This window comes from Chenopodium quinoa, unplaced genomic scaffold (genome assembly GCF_001683475.1).
Source record: "Chenopodium quinoa cultivar QQ74 unplaced genomic scaffold, ASM168347v1, whole genome shotgun sequence".
Classification (NCBI taxonomy): Eukaryota; Viridiplantae; Streptophyta; class Magnoliopsida; order Caryophyllales; family Amaranthaceae; genus Chenopodium; species Chenopodium quinoa.
In genome coordinates this window covers 6,236,912-6,259,949 of record NW_018743252.1, presented here as the reverse complement: position 1 = coordinate 6,259,949, position 23,038 = coordinate 6,236,912, and the positions used below count along the sequence as shown (strand labels likewise).

General features: G+C 35.7%; 1 protein-coding gene across 1 annotated transcript; it reads left to right on the top strand.

Annotated features, from left to right (window-relative positions):
* Positions 1-157: 157 nt before the first annotated feature.
* LOC110735109 (serine carboxypeptidase-like 25) lies at positions 158-8,537 on the top strand. Its single transcript, XM_021915259.1, has 8 exons — positions 158-523; positions 4,891-5,094; positions 6,946-7,121; positions 7,221-7,508; positions 7,593-7,723; positions 7,814-7,909; positions 8,038-8,143; positions 8,261-8,537. The coding sequence occupies exons 1-8, from the start codon at positions 250-252 to the stop codon at positions 8,402-8,404; spliced, it is 1,419 nt and encodes a 472-aa protein (XP_021770951.1). The 5' UTR covers positions 158-249; the 3' UTR covers positions 8,405-8,537.
* Positions 8,538-23,038: the final 14,501 nt, after the last annotated feature.

The following is a 23,038-nucleotide window of genomic DNA, read 5'->3' as shown; positions in this document are numbered from 1 at the left end:
TTTTGGACCCGGTCCCGGAACCGGTGGGACCAGTTCCGGGTCCGGACCCGGCGGATCCTAACCGGTTCCGGGTCCGGTACCGGGTACCCTGGGTCTTTGCTCACCCCTACCTTTTATGCCCCTATTTATTGGCACACGCTTCATTTCCCCTCCTAAATTTCAAAAAACAAGGAAAAATAAAACTGTCCAACTTCCTTCTTTCTTCTTCAATTTCCCCTATAAATTTTCCACTAAAGTAATTTCATTATTATGAATAAAAAAACCTTGATAATAATGGAAAAAAAGAGAAAAGTAATGTTAGTGTTATTCATACTATATTTTGGTATAGGAATCAGCCATAAACTAAGAGAAGAAGAAGAAGCAGATCGTATAATATCACTTCCTGGTCAACCTAAAGTAACATTTCAGCAATTTTCAGGGTATGTAACGGTTAATCATGTAGCTGGAAGATCCCTCTTTTATTGGCTCACTGAAGCTGTATCCAACCCTCTTTCTAAGCCATTAGTCATCTGGCTTAATGGAGGTAAGCTACTTGATTGATCTCTCTAATCGTATAGTCATGTTACTTTCGTTTAGATTTAGTTGTCACGTTACTAGTTTGAATTATGTGCACGAGTTTAGTTACTTTGTCAATGTGACCATTAATCTTGGAGGAGGGACTAGGGAGTATGTATGAATATACAAATGCACCTAGTCATGATAATTTACTTCGTATTATTTTAGTCTTTTATATGATAATAAATTAATAATGTTGGGTTAAGTGGTAAATAAAGCCGTATTATTAATTTTTGAGGGAAAAGGTTATAAATTTTCATCTCATTTAGTATTTTGTGGTTATTGTTAGTGTAAACTTGTATATAAAATTGGATTTTAAGGCGCATATAGTAAAGAATTAGGGAATTTTTATTTCGTTTACTTGAATTTCTGCATGCTAATCTCATACATTAGAAGTAGCTTATGTTTTGTTTAATTATTAAGCTATCATTTTACCTATATTCCTACATTTTTTTTCGCACATGTCAAAACATAAACTATATACATGTAGCAACAAATAAAAAACGTCTAAAACATTAAGCCTTTTACAATTAGCATGAAGGTATTTTAATTCTAGCTTAGGTGTTCATTTCCTTGAATTATTGTAAGACAAAATATAATATAAAATGGTAGATAATTTTTTTCACCTAAAAGTGTCAATGACTAACTCGACCCAAATAAACTATTTAATTAGCCCAACTAAAAGTATCACATACGGAATATAATTGAACCTGTATGAACACAATTTTTTAGTATACTACTTTCAATTAATTTTATATGTAATTTTAGAGTATTATTTATAATATATAAAATATTCAAATTTAAACTAAAACTAACCCAACTAGGCCTGATCCAACCCGAAGCTTAACACCTCCATTTCCACCCTTGGTATAATTCCTCTGCAGTACTGCACTGTAGTACAGTATAGTGGTATCCACTATTTAGTGAAAATGAAAGGGGAAATAATGCAAAATTGTCCCCACGTAACTCCCACTATTCACGTCTACCACTTGAAAAATACGCAACAAAGTTTGAAATCACAGCCCGCTTAACGGTTTAAGTTATAAATGCTGATTTTATTTATTTATTTATTTTTTTTATTATTTTTTTTTTACATGTCAAATTTGAATTTTTGCATTAATATAATCATTTTTCGGTATAGAGTATTTTTTTTTGTTCCTATCCAACGTATAATTATCAATCACTTCGTATTTTTGTAGTTAGTCAAAATGGTAAATGTCACCTTAAACTTTCTATTATATATGAAGTAAAAAAAAATTATGCCCTTGAAAAAAAAAAAAAAAAAACTACTTTTGAAATTTTTTTTATTAAATATAGGGTCAAAACTATATTTTCAATAATGTTTCTCTGTAATTAATTAGATTGATTTTTGTCTCATAAAAAAAAAAAAAAATAGATTGACTGAGGGGATCTTCAAGATTTTGATGATGGTCAAACTATTGGAAATGGTCAATTTGGTGAATTTATTTGTTCATTTATGTTATTTTTAATGGGTTAAATTTCCACATGAACCGTGGGAAGCATCTTTTCGTTCTTTATATATGTATAGGTAAAATGGTGAAAAAATAACTATGGTCTTATACTTCCAAGCATACTTTGGTCACTTTTCACATATATGTCATACAAGACAAATTTTTTCTTACATGCCTCTATTATTTTCATCATATCATTACCCTATGCGGCCTTGCCACACATAATTACGAGTATTTCAATAGTACAATAAGGTTAAGGCCCTATTTGTTAGTTGTTAGCTGATTGATGTAACTGATTGTATTAACTGTTTGACTAGCGGGTTATATTAGATGATTTAACTAGCTGGTTGTAAATAAATGATTTTGTAAAAGTGTTTGGTAATTAATTGTTTATTGTTAGCTGTTTTAATGTATTTAATACTAAAAACCTAATTGTTCAAAAAGCTAATTTCAAAAAGCAAGCTCTTATAATGAGCTTTTTCTAAAAGAGCTTTTTGACCCCAAAAAGCTCTATTATAAGCTATTTACCAAACACCAAAATTAGCTTTTGTCAAACCTCTAATAATGTTCAATAAGCTAATAGTTTTTCAAAAATCTGTTTACCAAACAAGGCCCTATCTGTAGTACTCCTTCACTCCACTAAATTAAGGATAGTTGTACATAGAGGGGATCTTTCATCGGTGTCAATTTGGACTTGACTTTCTGCAAATTATATTGATTAATTTATTATTCGACATAAATAACCCTATTTTACTTATAAAATATTACAGCATATATATAGTGATTAGTTTTGAGGTTGAGGGATTGTACGGAATCCTTGGCCATTTTATATGGTCGCATCGTAATTGGCCGATTATTGTTGTTAACATTATTAAGTCCAATTCCCACATCACCGCAAAATGTATCATAAGTTATGACCTAACCACTTGATGAGAGAAATGGGTATGTCCAGAAAACAATGACTGAATATAATGCATTAAACATGATGCATGTTGTTATAATCAGACAAAATCAATGCTTGCTGAACAACCAAATATAAATCACGATCTCATTTATTATAGTGTTCATAATCTGCTAGCTAGCTGATGAGATTGAGAGGTGCACCCTTTTAGGTCCATATGATCAATGCATTAGCTTTTAGCTAACTATTACATTGATATAACGTTACTTTAGCTGGTGCAAGCTATGAGTAACTACCTCTATTTATTGCCCAATCTTATCTTTAGCATTTCGAAACTCGTCTCGTGAGATCAGGCTAGGCTACATCATATTTTTATACTTCGTAAAAATTATTTAAATTATACGTACTCGCTTGTTAGGTGGTTTACTCTTAAATATTTGGTTGACCCATAGAGTTAGTAGGCTGTTATAGTTGGACTAATACAAATAATGAACTTATCAACGATTTACCATAAGGATTTTAATTTGTACAATGTACAGAGTAATATATTTCATGAAATAAGAAATTATGCACTCATATTGAAGAATAATATATTATGCAAAAATTAGTGTTATCCCTAGTTTGAATTAGTTTAAATCAATGTTTTTCAAATATATACGACTATCATGCTCTTGCATGAAATAAATTATGATATATATATATATATATATATATATATATATATATATATATATATATATATATATATATATATATATATATTCATAGTATTAACCTCTGGCAAAAAAGGAATAGTTGTTCTTGGACCAATCAAATGTTGGTTGTGAGGAAGATTCATAATTGTTCTATCTACTCGTTAACATGTCTTACTTGACCAAAACATGAATATTACAATTTACTATATGGTCTATCTCTAAATCTAGAATAAAGAAAACTTATTTATTTGGTAACCTTAGACAAAGGTTTGTTTTTTCTTATTCATTTTACATCTTTTGTATGCGTTATACATTAACACCAAAACGCGTTTTAATCCTTGTAGAAAATACTTCTTGTATTTTGTATGCACATAGTTTTAGGAAAATACGAACAGTGAAATTTTGTTACAATTAATTGTCAATCTAACTTTTTTGTGTAAGTTGTAAACTATTCTTTAGACTGTAGTTTGGAAAAAATGAATATTGCAACACGGTATATACTCTCTTTAAGGATATCTACAAAATGTAGCAAACAAAATGCAATCATGAATGCAACAGTAGAATTGCGTCCACAATTCCACATCTAGTTAGCTTTAAATTCGACATCTAGTTATACAATCCCATTGATATAGATATGTCTTTAGCTTTAAATTTGACATGTACGTAAAGGAAGTCTTGCTTCTTTCATTTTTCGATCGAAAGATGTTCATAAATGAAATGGAGGAAGAACTCAACCAAAAACTTAAAGCTAACGGTCGAAACTCATAATTGGTGTTATATTCTATCATGTCCTTTCACAATATAGCCCAAAAACCTTGCATTTGAAGTGTTGATGTAGTTTAGGCTCCCCTTTATACTCATCGCTAAATATTCTACAAAGATGCGTAAATGACATTTAAACTAGTGACATAATCCGTATATATCAAGCTAACTCTTGATACTATGTCCATGGACCAACTTAACCAATAGTTAATCCCCGTAATTGATTTTTTATTATATAGAGAACAATTAAGATAACTGTTTCTCATAGGTGGATAGCCTTAAAAACCCCAATACAATCTTTTCGTAAATTAATTATTTAATAGAAAATGAATAAATAAACAAGAAGACATTTTCCATCAAAATTTGAGTTAATGTTTAATTTACATAATTAGTTATCCTATGATATTATAATTAAAAGTGCAATGTACATACGTACGTAACTACGTAGTACCCAACGCTAATGCAGATTGATGTATAAAAGTTAAATTAATATTGGGTGCAACAGGGCCAGGATGTTCGTCAGTGGCGTACGGAGCATCGGAAGAGATAGGGCCATTTAAGATAAATAAGACATCATCAGGATTGTACATGAACAAATTATCTTGGAATTTGGATGCAAACCTTCTATTCCTGGAAACTCCTGCTGGTGTTGGCTTCTCTTACTCCAATACGTCGTCTGATCTCTATGATACTGGTGACCGTCGCACTGGTAAGACATTGTATCCCTATCATATTCTCTCAATATATTTACGATTAATGAGTTATAAAGACAATACAAATAAATTTGAACTACTTTTAGTCTTAATCACTAGGCCCATTGGTATATCAATATCATATGTTTGTTGATAACATATTTTTTTGACTGATATGTTGATAATATGTTACAAGTCTATATTATGTTGATGATGGGTATGATGATAACATGTTACAAGTCTAGAAAATGGTAAAATAGGCGTTACACTAGCAACCAACAAATATTTTAAAAGAAAAAAAAAAAAGCCACCTTTTGAAAGATATTTCTAAAGGATAGAGTAGCAAATTCTACGCATGCAACCAAGGATTCAAGGACGACGCATTTGCTGAGCGTGGATTTGCCCCACCAAGCCAAAATTGCCCATACCATTATCACGTTTAAGTTGCTCCACTTATATTTTCTTTGGGACCGATGTAACACCCTTTCTTGGCATATACTGAGTATATACCTTGTAATCCTATATATCCAACACACTCCACTAGTTTCGTCGGATTAACATAGAACAATAATTTAAAATCGTAATGTGAATATTAAAAAATGATAGGAATATAGGATCCAATAACTATTAGTTATGTATGTCTCATAGTACAATGAAAGGACGGGAATTCTCCCTCCTATTTTATTTTCTTATTGTTTTGGGGTTAGATTATAGAGTATAACAAAGCCTCATGAACTTCTTAACAAGGGAAGCAACACAACATCATATAAGCATTTGTGAGTTTAAATGCACTTAATGTGTTCATATTAAGAGATATTGTTACAAATAGTATAAAGATGTTGGTTTGAATAAACTTCACCACATTTGCAATGTTAGGTTTTAGTGTTCCACTTTCATGAAAATTATCAATCATAAGAAATCACCATACATTTTCCCACGTGACTAACAGAAATGAATGTTATTTGAGTAGTAATGAGATAAAGATTGGGCTTCAATCTTGGGTCCTACGAATTTTTCAATAGTGGGCTCATGTAATCAAATCCCATGATCTAGAATCAAAGATGACACATAAATAGCTTATAAGCCCAACTACCTAATTTATTGTTCAAACATGTAGAAAAATGATTAACTTTGTCCTTTTGAAAAGTCAGATTCTTAATATTATATTTTATTTGTCTCATTTTGTGAGAGTTTTTGGGCTTGTGTGGTACGGCGTAGTTAAAATTTGACTGACAGAAGTATTAGGTATGCATCCCACATGATAACTGTATTAAGATATTTTCTTGTTTACTAATCAATTCGTCTTCATCGACCCTTTTATGTAAGGGCTTTTTATGTCAAATGAGGAAAGTAAAATAGGGTGGAAGGAGTACTTAGTTAGTATCATTGTCTCTATTTCTTCCTAGACAATGTTTCTCAAATTTTTAAATATAACTTGTTCATATAAGTCCGTTGGTTTAATTTGTATGGAAGTTGTGGAGGGGAAAAAAAATTATGTTTCTAATCACTGAGTACGTGTGAATGTTTGATTGAATTGTCATTTTTTTCGGTTTCAATTGATGTGAATGTGATTGAAATTTTGAACACATTTTGTTTAGTTACAAATTTAATGATGTTACTTGAGTGTAAATCTTAAGTCCAAACTAATAATGTACAACTTCACAAGTGCTTCATTGTAAAATAATTTGGGTGCTATTATTGCATTAGAATTATATAAATAAATAAAGTATGAATCTGCAAATTCTTTCTAGTATAGAACTTCTTATGTAAAAAATTTGAAATGCACAAATACTTGTGACATTTCTATGGTTCTAACCTTCTACTTCTTTTGCATATGGAACTAACAAATTGGTCTCAATGCTATTCAGCCAGGGACTCCTTGGCATTCTTGGTCCATTGGATGAACCGGTTTCCACGTTACAAGCATCGAGAAATATACATAACCGGTGAGAGCTATGCTGGACATTACGTACCTCAGTTGGCCAGAGAAATCCTAAGCTACAATGCAAACTCCAAGCATCCTCTAAATCTCAAAGGAATAATGGTAAGTATGCTTGCATCGATTTTTACCCCTTGACATTTATTTCAGTTCCGAGTTTAAGTTTTTATACAAGTACATTCTTGAACTGCATTGTTTTTTCAGGTAGGAAATGCTGTTACAGACAACTACTACGACAACTTGGGGACCGTGACATACTGGTGGAGTCACGCCATGATTTCAGATAAAACGTTTCATCAACTGGTTAACACTTGTGATTTTCACCGTGCAAAGAACTCTGACGAATGTGAAACTTTGTATTCGTATGCCATGGATAAAGAATTTGGAAATATCGATCAATACAACATTTATGCACCACCGTGCAATAACTCTGATGGCTCTGCTGCTGTTTCAATCCACAGGAGCATGAAGTTGCCTCACCGTCCACATCATGTAAGTTCGAGTCTTAGACTGTTATACCAGAATATGTCTGAAAATTGTGTTTCATCAATGAATTTTTTCTTTGATTCCTGTCAGATTTTGAGAAAGTTATCTGGGTATGATCCATGTACCGAAAAGTATGCTGAAAAATACTACAATAGGCCAGACGTGCAGAAGGCTCTCCACGCTAATACCACTAAAATTCCGTATAAGTGGACTGCCTGCAGGTGAGGTTAATTCTGTTGTTTAGCTGCAAATACACATATATGTTTAATATATCTAGCAGAGTTGTGAATTTTAAATTTCTTTCAATACAGCGAAACTTTGAACAGGAACTGGAATGACAGTGAGGCCTCGATTCTTCCTGTTTATCGCCAGCTGATGGCAGCTGGTATTAGAATCTGGGTATTCAGGTATGCAAATTTGTTTTGATATAACTATAGATAAGTAATGTATTGCTTCAGAATTGTGCTGTTATATTCATTACAGGAGAATGCGCGATTTATGTACTGTCATTTATTCAAATCTTTATGCATTGCAGTGGAGATGTGGATTCAGTGGTGCCAGTAACAGCTACTAGGTATTCTCTTGCACAGTTGAAGTTGAAAGTTAAAATCCCATGGTATCCTTGGTATGTTAAGAAACAGGTTAGTAAAAAAAAACGCGCTCTAACTTATTTCATAATCCGCATATAACAGAATTCCAAGTAAAAAAAAAATATCATATGATATGCCTAATTGTTCTGTAATGTGTTTTTTTTCAAGGTTGGAGGATGGACAGAGGTATACGAGGGGCTAACATTTGCGACTGTAAGAGGAGCAGGGCACGAAGTGCCGTTGTTCAAACCAAGAGTGGCCCTTGAGCTATTTAGAGCATTTTTAAGAGACAAGCCTCTCAGTAAGTCTTGATCTAACATGGTTTAGCGTCAGCCATATATTAGAAATTAATTGTCACCAAAAGTGGTGGTATGATTTCGTGACACAATCCTTTGTAACAAACAAGAAGAAAATTGTTTGGATAATAACATGTTGGTTTACAAAAGAATTAAATAGGGTGCAATTAGAAATGGTTTTAGCTCTTTTAATGACTTCAAAATTTCTATTGGTTAAGAAGTGTATCATTAAAATTGGGGATTTTTTCTTTGTTCTTGTGATAGTGATAGCACTGATAGGTGAATGATGTATGAAATATTTGGCTTGAGAATTAGAAGCTAAAAAAAACATTTATTTTCCAATTATAGCCCTTGCAGTTAAACACGAAGTAATTTATATGAAGTGTTCTATAATGAAGTCTCAAGACAGTTTTTGTCTTAAAAGTTTCTTCCTATAATAACGGGGTAAAATAAATATTGTATGATGCATTTGTTATCAATTGGTCGTACAATTTCGTTTTATTTATAGTAAAAAAAGAAGCGGGCATTGACCAGGCATTACCTAGTTTTGACATAAAAATTTCCAGTCTTGTACAATTGTTTTTAGTCAAAAGACTCAAAACATACGAGGAGTTACAAGTTTATGTTCGTGATAAATAAAATTGTATAATACAGGGATAAAAGTGTATTTTGTGCGGTAAAAATGAGTAAAATTGCGTTTTATCTTAAAACCGCTACTTCAAGTCGACACGCTACCTCAAGTAGCGATTTTACTCTATGATAAACAAATTATCACGGAGATTAACCGGGACAACCTCCAAAAATACCTTGTTTATATCTTAAATTCAGTCTTCAAAGAAATTGGAAAATGAATTAAATTCTGCACCTAGCGAACTTCAATTCGAATATGAATATGAATATTCCAATTTTTTGCTTGACTTTTGATTGTATATTGGACTGGCATACCACTTGGATACACCCATTATATTCAAAGGTCAACTTTATTGTAAAACTTCAAACTAGGTCCTGTTTATTATTTCTAAAAGATAATGTTTTATATATTGAATCATAATGTCTTTTCATTATTATTTTATGGAAATTTTAGAAAATAACATCTTAAAAAAAACCCAAATTTTGATTATAACACCACAAAAAAAATCAAAAATTGGTTTTACCACCACTTAACTTTTCCATCCAAAAAATCGTTAGTAGGCCCCACATTGTACACGTGTCAATTATTTATTGGATAAAAAACATGTGTCACTATACTATTGGTTTAAAAAAAATAATAAAAACAATATAAAAAAATAAAGAAAAAAAAATTATTTAAAAAAAAGACAACAAATAACCCAGCCACCACCTTCACCACCGATGTCGGTTTCCCCTGCCCACCGCCGTCAGCCCAACCCGCGCTGCCAACTCCCCTTAGCCGACCGACGAAACCAGGCCAGCCTAGCCGACCACAAGAACAACCCAGCCTCAGCCCCGATTCGATTTGGTTTGGGTTCAGGTGAGGGTAAGAGATGTAAAGTGGTACATGGGTTTGGGTTTGCGTGTGGGTTGGGGTTTCGGTGACAGATCTGGGTAAGTGAGGGGAGTTCGGTGATGTTGCTGAGGTAGGTGGTGGTGGCGTGATGTTGCGGTGGTAGGAGACAAGAATGGGTGGTGGTTTTTGTCGGTTTCCGTCGGTTTTCATGGAGTAGGAAGGAAAGAACGGGTGGTGGCTTGGGGCTGGTTTTCGTCGGTTTTGGGTGGGGACAGGGGATGCCAACGGCCTAGGTTAGGGTGTCGGCTGCTCAGGTGGCTCCGACGGTGGGGTTGGGGATAGATTTTTTTTTAAAAAAAAAAATTTCTTTTTTTTATTTTAATTTTTTAAACCAATAGATTGTTGACACGTGTCAATTATGGGCCTCACTTAACGGTTTTTTTGGATGACAAAGTTAAGTGGTGGTGAAACCATTTTTTTTTTTTTTTTTTTTTTGTGGTGTTATAATCAAAATTGGGGTTTTTTTTGGGTGTTATTTTTTAATTAAGGCTTTATTTTATTAGTTTTATTTCTCAATTTTAACAAACTTTTTATAGTACTCATATCAAATTTTCCGTTTTACTATATACAGAATAGGGCCCGTGCGATGCACAACAGTAATAATCTTTTTTCCTATAATAAAATTTGTGATACAATATAAAATAAGGCAACTCGTGGAATAAACAAATGCAATGCATATATGAAAAATGAAATAATAAGGCAAAAATTATTAAAACTAAAATTGAGAAAGAAAAAAACCATGGTTAATTAGTTTTGTTAAAAATATTTAACAGTAGTAAACATTATATAACAATAATAATGAATGTTATTCCCAATAAAACTATACAATGTAGATGTCGTATAACTTTTTAATGAATTGATTTAGCTCCAAAAAATAAACAAAGTATAATAATTAAAATAACGTAAAAGTGACATCTTATAATGTTTTGGTGGGAATTTTTTTAGTCTGACATATGTCCAAAATGATGTAAGCATAACCTATGCTACTAATAGTTAATAGATTAAAAATTATAAGTTGGTAAGCTTACAGAAATATTAGAGGTATGTGAAAAGAAAAAAATAAAATAAAAAAGTGTATGGAAGAATTAAGAACACGAAATAAAAGGGAATACATATATTATAAAGATTATATATAAGATTTGGAATAATATTATTATAGTTGTATTATACAAATATTCCAAAAATAAAAGATTTTTGCTAAAAAGGGAGGGGGAGTTTTGAAGGCAAAAAACAGAACCAGGATGCAACATGTCACTCCCGGTGTCTGTTTTAGTATTAAGTTATTGATTGATTGATAGATTGATAGTCATGATGATAAATTTTAGTTTCACATATTATATTTTTTAATCTATTTTTGAACTAATTCATTTTTCTAAGTTAAATTTCAAGTTTAAGCACAATTATTTGGGTCTTGAATATGCTTATTTTCAAGTATAATTTTCAGATTTTAATTTTATTAAAAAATCCCCAAATTATTAAATCCTGGGTTGGGATTTTGAAGTATTTTGATTAGAAAAGTATAGTACTATACATTACCTAGTGTTGAAATCATGTTTTTAATGTTAACAAGTCAGATTATATATGACCTACAAGTATTAATTATTGCAGAAATTTTGTGGGAAGCGCTAATTTTGAGATTCTAATTTGTGGCAATTGATTAATTATTAAAGAATAAGCTTATTTATGGGTTTTATATCTATACTTAGTATTTAAAAACTCAAACTAAAAAAGACATATGTCATCATTGTATTACACTTCCCTATCTTTTTTTTCAACCCAATGTGCCATATGTCGTCTTACATTTTTAATTACACTATTTTTCTTAACTCTTTCCTTAAACACTTCATCTTCATCTCCCCTCTTCAATACAACCTTTTTATTTTCTCTCTTTAATTTTAGTCCCTCTACCATCTTTCTATCAAGCCTCAGTTTGAATTAAAGTCCCAAAATTTTTATTTCTTTAATTATGTTTTCAGTTACGCATTACACCCTTTAGGGAATATTTCAAATCCAACCTCGAGCCCCACTGTAATGATGCTTTTATGCATGGTGGCGTTCATAGGGAAGGAAGCTAGAGATAAAAGAGTCGCCAACAAGTTTTAGGAACTTGTAAACCGTTCACGGGTGTGAAGGATACACCCTATTCATGATCACGGAGATCGCTAACTCCATAGTGGTCCGGAACCATGACTGGATATTCGGGATGATGGTATGAATCCAACCTAAAAGAGATTGAACCCGCCCTAAATCGGCCTCTACTTAATACTTATGATATTCATGTGCGCTTTTCGACCAACATACATTCATCAAGTTAATCCTAAGCATATTTAATCTACGTTGGTTGATTATTAATGCACAAATAAATCTATTATTGGAGATCACTTGAATTAAAATCATATTAACCCTAAAATAAAATTATTAATTATCTTATTAGGCGTGATTTCAAATACAAATACCCTTTAAACATGCAAGAATTGAAGGGCGTGATCAAGTAATAACATTATTAGCAAGACCCTAGGCATGATACTAAATTATTAATCATGAATAATCAAGCAACATAATAATTGACACAACAAATCATCATCAAAACATTATTAGCAAGACCCTAGGCATGATACTAAACGGATTAATAACATATCCTAGCATGTCATTAATAAAAATCATAATCAAAGCATTAGCCTAAACATGATACTAGAAGTCAACATGATATTAGAAATATTAATTAACACCCTAAACATGATACTAGGAATCAAATTCAACATCCTAACATGATACTAGGAATCAAAATAAATATCCTAACATGATAATAGAAATTAAAATAATATCCCAAAACATGATTTATATATCAAAATCGAGGAATAAGGATAGTAGATCTACTCACTTTGATGCCTCGTATCTCTTTCTATCAAAACAATACACACGTTAGTAACTTTATGAAAGATTAAATCAAATAAACCAAATAAATCAAATAAGAATTGAAATATAGATTTGGGACCAAACCCTCAGAACTATCAACCTTTCACGTCGAGGTCGAAGGCAACTTCGAGATTGGCTTGGAGTATTCGAGACTCGTGCAAGAGGTATGGTGTGTAATGTCAAGAAGGTATTGGGATGTGTTTAGGCTAAGGCTAGAAAACAACACTACTAGAAATAGGGCGATTTATAACGGACTTGTTCCGACGGACAGGAAAATCCGTCGGAAAAAAACGTGATTTCCGAGGGATTTAAATTCCGTCGGAACTTTCCGACGAATTTAGATTTTCCGTCAGAAATTTTCGACGGAATTTTAGTCCATCGGAAAACACTTAGCTACCGACAGAATTTTCCGTCGAAAGCTAAGTGTTTTCCGATGGATTTAAAATCCGTCGGAAATTTCCGACGGATTTTCATTCCGTCGGAAATTTCCGACGAAATTAAATGTTATTCCGACGGAATTTGGTTTAAAAAAAGAAAAGGGTTTAAAAACCCAAAAACTCTATTTTCTCTCCTCTTCTTTCCCCACCTCTCTTCTCTTCCTCTCTCCTCTCTTCTTTCCTCTTCCTCTCTTTCTTCTTCCTTTCCGGCCTTCTCCTTCCTCGGCGCCTTACTCCTCTTTCCTCTTCCCCTCTTTCTCCTTCCTCTCCTCTTCCCCTCATTCTCTTTCCTCTTCCCCTCTTTCTTTTCTCTTTCGTTTCGTTTTCTATGGTTTTCAACTCAAGGTAATTTCAAGATTTTCAATGAAAATTAAGGTTTTCATGTCAAATTCGACCATGAAAACTCTAGATCTAGAGTTTTTATGGTCAAATTTGACCTTATAAACCCAATTTCGACGTTTTTTTTTGTCAAATTAAGGTATGTGTCTCTTTTTTTTCTTCTTAATTTTGATTTTAATTAACCTGTTGATTTTTCTGATTTTTTTGAAAATATATGGTGGTGGTGAATTATGGATTTTTTTGAATTTTTTTGGGTGATTTCGGTGGTTGTTTTGGGTGGTGAGGTGGGTTTCGGTGGTGGTGAGGTGTTTAGGCGGGTTTCGGTGAGGTGGGTGGGTAGTTCTGGTGAGGTGGGGAGGTGGGTTTCGGTCAGGTGGGTGGGTCTGGTGAGGTGGTAGGTGGGTGGGTCTGGTAAGGTGGGTTAAGGTGGTAGGGGGGCTGGTGGGGGTGGTGGAGGCGTTTTTTTTTTTAATTTTTTTTATTGACTTTTCCGACGGAAATTTCCGTCGGAATATACCTTTTCCGATGAATATTTCCGTCGGAATCCTCTCCAACTCCGACGGAAATTTCTGTCAAAAAATTGCAACGGAATTCCGTTTAAAGTCAAACCAGCTTCGACAGAATGGATTCCGTCGGAAAAGTGGCTTCCGATGGAATTTCCCTCGGAAAACGTCGAATTTCCTACAAAGGGTATTGCGACAGACTGATTCCGGCCTTTTTCCGACGGATTTTCCAATGTTTCCGACGAAAAAATTCCGTCGGAATCCAACTGTTTTCTTATAGTGCAAGAAAAAGAGAGAGAGAATAAGCTTTTAGCTTAGAGAGAGAATTAGATGATGATTGTTGGTGAATGTAAACAAGGTGAAACGACCTCTATTTATAAGGAAAAAAGAGGGTCGAAGTTCAAGAGTCAGATCAGAATTCGACTCGGAGTAAAACAGGTTCCATCGCAGCGCGATAGCTTTATCACGGTGCTACAGGCTTATCGCGATGAAATGGTATTGTCGCTCAGCGATGGTTTTTGGAAAATTGAATCCGTACAGAATCCGACTTCCAATCAAATTGGGTTAATCGAATTTCTATACGTATCATAATTTTATCAAAGTTAAAATCATTAAAAAACAAGTGTTTTATCCGGTGTAAAATTCTTAAGTCTTTATATTTTTAAAAATAGGATAAATTAGAACCTTCTAGAGAATTCTAGAACCTAATAATAAATCCTAACGGATTTAGGATCGAAAACAACCTTCTAAAGGATTCTAGAAGCTTGTATTAAATCCCAATTGGTTTAGGAATGAGGTTAAGGTTAATGGACCCTCCACATGATCATCGGGTCGCAGGTAAGACTTGGTTTAGTATGTATTTTGGCCATAACTTCCTCGTTATAACTCGGATTTGGGCTTATAATATATTGTTGGAAAGCTCTTTTCAAAATCCATCCAACTAAATAATAATTGGACCAGGATTATGGACCAAAATAGACTGGTTTGGACGATTTTATGATTTGGACACGAAATGAATGATTTTCAAAGACACGAAATGAATGATTTTGTTTTAAAACATTTAAGGAAAGGTTATAAATGGTCAAGGCAAAAGGAAATTCACGAGACCCTTCAACTCTTCACCTAACTCGATAATCAAAGACGTGAAAGGTACTCATCACTGGGTTTGGTTTTTGTGGAGACACAATCAGGTGTCTACAGAAGCCCCCACTTTGACTGAGTTTGGAGAAACATAAGTTTCGAAAACAAAAGTCAAAGTAGATCGATAGGGACGGAGAATGATTCGGAACATTCTGTGACCCTAAACCATTCTTTTTTAATGCCGATACCTGCAGAAAAGCGTTAGTTCTTAAATAAAGAAGTTAGAAATGCGTATCTTGCACCGTTGGGCACACGCCTCTTGGTGACATCTCGTCAGATCCAATTTGTTCTGGTTGATAACCTCCACAATCTTAGTGATCGTCGTCGAAGATCAGCACATCTCGCACCATCTTCTCAAATCAAGTGACAACTTCCTCAATCTTAGAGAATGTTGTCGAAGACCGCTACATCACGAGCTATCTTCTCAAATCGGGTGACAACTTCCTCAATCATACCGAAAGCCGTCAAAGACCGCTACATCACGAGCCATTTCTCAATTTAGATGAAAACTTCCACAATCATAGCGAAAGCTGTCGAAGACCGCTAATCACGAGCCATCTTCTCAAATCAGGTGACAACCTCCTTAATCATAGTGAAAGTCGTCGAAGACCGCTACATCACGAGCCACCTTCTCAAATCAGGTGATAACCTCCACAATCATAGCGAAACCTATCTAAGACCGCTTCATCATGAACCAGCTTCTTAAATCAAGTGATAACCTCCACAATCATAACGAAAGCTATCGAAGACCGCTTCATCACGAACCGTCTTCTCAAATCAAATGATAACCTCCACAATCATAGCGAAAGCTATCGAAGATCGCTTCATCACGAACCGTCTTCTCAAATCAAATGATAACCTCCACAATCATAGCGAAAGCTATCGAAGACTACCTCATCCCAAGTCGTCTTCTCAAATCATCTCGTCTCCATACCTTGGAAGTGATATCCTCTCTAGCTTTGGAAAATCTACCGTAAAAACCTCATCTCAAGATTTTTCCGAGCTTCAAATTGATTTCTGTAGAAATCTCCAAGTCTTAGGAATTCTTTTGTAATTATGCTCAATTACTATTCGATCAATTTTTTCCACGAATGCTTAGGTGTACGTGCTTAGCCAATCTTAGGCGCCTATCAAATGTGATTTTCCAATGTTTAGGCGATCTCTATCAATAAAGTAATCGTTATCAGGCCGATCATAAATCAGAATTGTAATCGAGCCGATTACTTAATCAAATGCTAATCAATTGCTCATCATGAGGCTTGAAGGCTTTAAAAGGCTCAAATAGATAAATATGGACCACAAAATCAATTTGTGGGACACTCAAATGCTGACGCAGACGGAATCAAAACCATCGCACGATGACAGGTCTATCGCGCTGCGACGGATCTGTCGCACCGCGATGAATTTGCATTTTTCCGGATTTAAACTCTTCTTCTTCCTCATTTTTCTAGTTGCTTGTTTTTTTGCTTGTTTCGCCGCGAAACTTCATAGCTTTCGTTCTTGGCCATTTCTCAACCAAATCAACTCAAATTTGCTTCAAATCATCACATTTTCACTCTACTTTACCGATCTATGTAAGTTTTGCTCAAACTCTTCTCATTTCGGGTGAATTTCGAGTGTTTACTTGCGGTTTTTCCGGAAAATCCAAAAATAATCGCCTTTGTTTGTTCTTGTATGTGTTTATATATTGCTTTGTGAATAATTTGATACTAGAATTTCTTGATTTGATGAAGAAACGAGCATTTTACCATTGTTGAACACTTTAGGTTCGTGAGTAAAATATGACCTGTTTTTCATGATTTCGCTTGCTCTTTGTGCTTAATTTTTTGCAATATCTGTTATAAACTTGCAAGAAATTGTTTTGGTGCTCAAAATTTTCGTTGTCGTGTGAATCAAAATCATGCTCTGTTTTGCATTTTTGTACAAACATAATATCATGCGGCTAGGTGAACTTAACTATAGAACCTTTTAATTTACTATTCTTGTGTCAACAATAAATAGTATGGCTCTGCGTCGAGGTTCTGGTTCACGTTCTCGCTCATCTCACCGAGAGAACGAGCCCGTAGGAGACGGTGACGTCGCTTCTAATAGCTGAACGTGGTCTCTCCCTGATTGGGATAAGCACACCCTGGCTTTTCGGCCGGTTTACCACATCTCCCAGTGCATTCGGCTGGGTTTTACTGAGGAGCATGTTTGTTGCCACGACTCGGGCAACGATACCATTTTGTTCGTCTATCGCTGTCATATCATGGGGAACGAGGCGGTGAGAGTTCTTTGGGAGTCTTGCGGGTTGACTCCCCTTTTTCGAGTTGTTGTGGCTTTTCAACCTTTTCGAGAGAGTCGCCACATTGTTCGAGGTGTCCTGGAGTTCTTATGGGATACCACGAATACATTCCATTTTCCATGGGATGAGATAACTATCACCCCTCTTAACTTCTCTGTTATCAGTGGGCTCGAGTTTCGGCCGGCTTCACTTCTTGCGGACAAGTTCTACAACCTGACTTCTCTAAAGATCACAGAGTTTCTGGGTCTTGTTGCACATAAGGGTGCTGCCAAGGCTCGGAGCAAGGATTTGAGCATGAGGACGATCCGCAGAGCACTGCTTGCGGAGGTTTTTGATGATGATGCATTTACCCCGGAGCAGTGGGTTCGCATCTTTGTTCTTCTTCTCTTGTCTTTTCCCTAACAGGGGAAGCCGTGCTTTGCTGCACTGCGGGACCTTCAGCTGGTTGGCACGTACGACTGACCAGCCTTGGCTATGCCGATCTACTTTTGGGGCTACGGTCGGCATGTCGTCGGCGGCATTGCAGGACAGAGATTTATGTCTCCGGCCTTTGGAAGGTCGTAGAGGTATATCTTCCTCTGGTCTTGTGATTCCAATCTCATTCTTCGATGTTTATTGATTCTTAGATCTTTGATTTCTCGCAGGCCTCGAGCTACAGGGCTTCCGATTGCTGCAAGCTGGCAGGACCACCGCGCCGGTCTGACTTCCGCAGCTGTTGTAAGGGCTGCTATTCTTGACGTAAGGATGCTCTTATCTTTTATTTCTCTAGGTTTCGTCACGAGTTCCTGACTTATTCCTTTTGGTACAACGCCTTGATGTTCAATATCATCCATGGGCTGAGTTAGGCGATTTTAGGCAGGCCTTTCATTATACTACTAAGAGACGTTTCTTCTGGGGTACCTACGAGGTAGTATGGTACCTAGGCAAGAGAGTGGCCATCCAGCACTCCTCGGTCGTTCCTGTGATTCCTACTGATCCTCCTACTCAAATGATGAGTCAAGAGAGGCTCCGAGTGCACGCCGCCGATGGAAATAGATAGAAAAAATGGGGACGAAAAGATAATAATAAATAGCGTGTTAGATCTATTTTATTATTGTGCTTTTGTTTTAATAACAAGCATTTATAGGCGAGGACTGGCGGAGACATATCTACTCCGACCGTTCTTATGCAGAGGCGCTACTTCCTCGTCTAGCTTTCCCACCTTACCATGAGGAGGAGGTTTGTGAAATTTTTACCAGCCATTTCATCTTTCTGTAGCCCCCAACAGTGTTTAACCGTTGGATTGTTTTATAGGAGTCGGAGGAGCCTGAGGAGTTCGAGATCCCACGCATGTCTATTCAGTACCAAGGGATTCATGGTCCCGTCGAGGAGACGATCCCTTCGACCCTTGAGGAATGGTGATTGGTGGAGTGGTCTATCCCTCATCTCAGACCTGGGTGAGTTTTCATTTCTTCTTTTGTTCAGTGCATATATCATCATGTTTTCTAATCTTATCTGATTATTGCAGTTCTCTCGCGAGGTGATGACGCGGATGCCAGCTGCCCTTGATGCTTGTCGTTACCAGCTGGCAAGGTGAAGTTACTAGGTGTCGTGTCTACGTCCGTGGGATGTTGCACCGATATGTCATTATGCATTTTCTTTTTATTTGTTTTGTGTTCTGTTGATAACTGACTTGTATCTCTTTATTTTGGTTTCAGCCTGGTTCTCAGCCATGAACTCGTTTGAGGTCAGAGGCCTCGAGAGAGGCGGGAGCGAGGCGGCGGCGTACCTCTTTGGAGATCCTAGGTAGGCGGGAGCTTCCTGGCCAGACAGCGGCTGATGATGGTGACAGTTCTTCGTCGTCATATATGATTCCACCTGGTTTTAGTACTCCATTGGTATGACCTCACGTGGTCCAAGATGTGTTTGTAGCTGGTCCATCATCTCAGTTCGGTGGTGGGACGTATGAGGTTGGCTCGTTGTCGCAGCAACCTATGTCTACCCCCTTTGTTGGTGGGAGTTTTCAGTACGGACCTCGTGGGGGTACTTAGTGGACCGGTCCTACGATTATGATCCCCACGACCGGTGGTGCTAATTTTGGTCAAGGGTTGACCCCTCGGTCTGCAGTTTTTTATGACGCTATGGGCATTCCTTGAGATTTGCGTCCTCCAGTGCCGTAGCTGTTCCTGAATTTCCTTGTCTTGGACAATTTTGGACTTTTCTTATGTATTTGTACATTTTATTGACTTTTATTTACGTATGTTAGACTCATGTATATACTAGACTTTATCTATTTAGTCTTTTTTCATTTTTTACAATTATTTATGTGCATGTGCGTGTGTGAATTTGTGATAAACTTTGCGCAAAAATTCCGTCATTTTTATTATCATTGGAGGGTATCAGAATTTCTCTCCCGAAAAGAAAAATGAAAAAAAGAAAATGAGGCAAAATTAAGTTTAAGGTTAATTAACTTGAGATTTCTTAAAAAGAAATTCCCAAATTAATTAGGATTAAATCAAAAGGTTGAGTTATCATAGGGATATGTGAATTTTATGTGGATAAGGTAAGTAAAGGTGAAAAGAATCGGGCAAAATCCGAAAAAATCAAATTACAAATCCGAGTCAAAATCAAATCAATGGAGTAATCAAGGTGCGCTTTTTATATCGTGGACGCCAGATTTCATCGCGGCGCGATGGATCTGGGAAATTTCAGTCCGAATGAAACTTGATTTCTACTTCAATTTTGCTATGCCATATTCAGCATAATTCAAGTCATTAGCTTTCTAAATTCTTCTAGGTTTCATAACTTGGTAGTCATGTCTAGAAGTTTTTGTGAGATCACCCGTGAGTGGTGTAGGTCTTTGACCACTAGTGAGAGGAAATAGCTTGATTTTCTCAACATGGGTGGTCTATTGGGCATAAAAGGGGTAGACCTTGATAATGATTTTCTTCATAGTGTCATAGGATATTGGGACTCCAACACTCACTTTTTTAGACTAGGCAATGATGAAATTAGCCCCCTGCCAGAAAAATTTGGTGCTTTTTTTGGTTGTCCCTCTTTAGACCTTGCAGTAATCCCCACAGTGTGTGAATATTACTATAAAGATTTTGAGTGTTTTATAATCTTAGGGAAACCGATTTAAAATATATAATTCATGGAAAAGAAGTTGATTTAAGAAAATTTTCATCAATAGACCTAAGTCTAATTCTTTTCACATATATAGAAGAAGGGCTTTTTTTCTGTATGTTTAGCTAATTCTTGCTTACTAATGGTAGTATTCCCATAGGCCAAGCTATATTAGCATCTGTTATGGAGAAAATTGATGCTGGGAGAAACCCAATGCCTTTAATTGTTGGAGAAACAATGCTAAGTTTAGATGAATTGAAAAAGGATCCTAAAGCACCACTTCGAGGATCACCAATATTATTACAGGTAGAAAATCAATATTTTTAATTACAGAAACAAATAATATTTAATTTTGTAAAGTAATAACAATTATATCTATTTCTTACAGATTTGGCTAATGGAAAGACTTGGACTGATTAGTCCTCCTGATAACATCGAGAAGTATACTCCTAATTGCCTTGTGAGAAGGAGGAAGCGATTCTCCTTAAAGATGGGACTAAAGGTGGGCACGTGCCGGGTTGGCCCGCGGGCGGCCCGGCACGGCACGGTCTTCGACGCGGCATGGCACGACCCGCCACCTGGCCTGACCTGGCACGGTGGTCGTCGGGCGTGCCGTGGGCCGTTCCACGGACAACGAATACAAATTTCTTGCACGGCACGAGCTCGCCTTTAGCCCGTCGTGCTGGCCCGCAGGCACAGCCCGCGTGCCAACGGTAACAAAACGGCTATAATGTCGTTGCTTAATCTCTTCCCAACGGCCATAAACGACCATTTTTCCCCCAATTTCTTTCCCAAATTCCCTATAAATACCCAATTCCATTCACTTCCCAAATCACAAATTCACAATCTTCTTTTCTTAATCTCTTATATTCTCTAATAATTCTCTTAAATTTTCTAAATATTATTTCCTAATATCGAAAAAACTTAAAAGTTCGTAATCGTAATTAGTGGAAAGCGTTGAAGCACGGTTGTAAGATCTAAACTAATCTTTAATTTATTATTGTTGTTATTGTTATTATTACAATTACTTTTATTAATTAGTATTGTTGTTATTGTTATTGTTATTATTATTGTTAAAATTGTTGTTAATAATTATTATTAATTTTAATTAGTTATTATTAAAATTATTATTGTTAATTATGGCATCAAACAACCCATCATCATCTAGGGGGAAGGGGAAACCCCGACTTGTCCGTGGTAGTAGTTCTAGGGAATCACCTAATCCAACAAGCCCCCAAATTCCGAGTCCGGCCATTCCAACCAATGACCCCGAAACGTTCCCCTAGGCTTTGAACAATTTAGGCACGATGGTACTTCCGGTTTTAAACCCTACAATATGCCCAGATTTCCACCACCAAACCAATTTCCACAATTCGGTCAATTCCCACCAAATTACTTTGGCCCACAAAATTTTTATTCTAGCCAAGGTAGCCAACAAACCCTAAATGCCTCCGGTTCTACTACTAACCAACAAATCCCCGATTCTACAAACACTCAATTCCCAAAAATACAGGAGGAATGGTTAATCGAAAGTGAGATGGTACATATCAAAAGCCGCAAAAGTGAGGCATGACGTTATTTCCTCCTAAGTAGAGACCAACAAAGAGCAAAATGTAAAAGATGTGGTCATCCATTCTCGGCAAAATCCAAATCGGGGACGGGACACTTAAGTAGACACATGATAAGTTGTGCAAAACCTGCTAGTGATCCAACCCAGCAAAAAATTTCCCAATTCCATCCACACGGATTTACCTACAACTATGAGAGGGATAGGGATGAAATAGGGAAAATGATAGTACACGTCGAACAACCTTTTCTTTTCTCCAATTTAACACTTACATTAACAAAGCATTACAACCCCAACATAAAAGAATCTCTAGGAAAACCGTTCGTTCCGCAACCATGAAAAACTTCCTAGAGTACAAAATGCGGTTACAAGACGAATTGAGTAACCTTAACTGTAGAGTGTCTTTGACTGCCGATTCTTGGGATAGTGGTTATAAATATCACTATTTATGTGTGACTTGCCATTGGGTAGATGATCAATGGTTGTTACAAAAACGAATAATCCATTTCAAAATGCTGGAATACCCCCACACCGGTATTTACATTGCTCACCATTTAATGGAAGCAATAAATGAATACAACCTTCGAGATAAAATCATGGCTATGACATTTGACATTGCAACCGCAATGACATATATTGCTAATTATGTCAAACAAAACTTGACCGATGTAATATTAGATGGTGATGCACTTCATACTAGATGTGTTTGCCATGTCCTTAACTTGTGTGTACAGGATGGACTTAGAGCAATGGGTCCATACTATAACAAAATTAGAGAAGCTATTATGTCTATTAATAGCTCAAACATGAGATACCAAGAATAGAAGAGTTTTC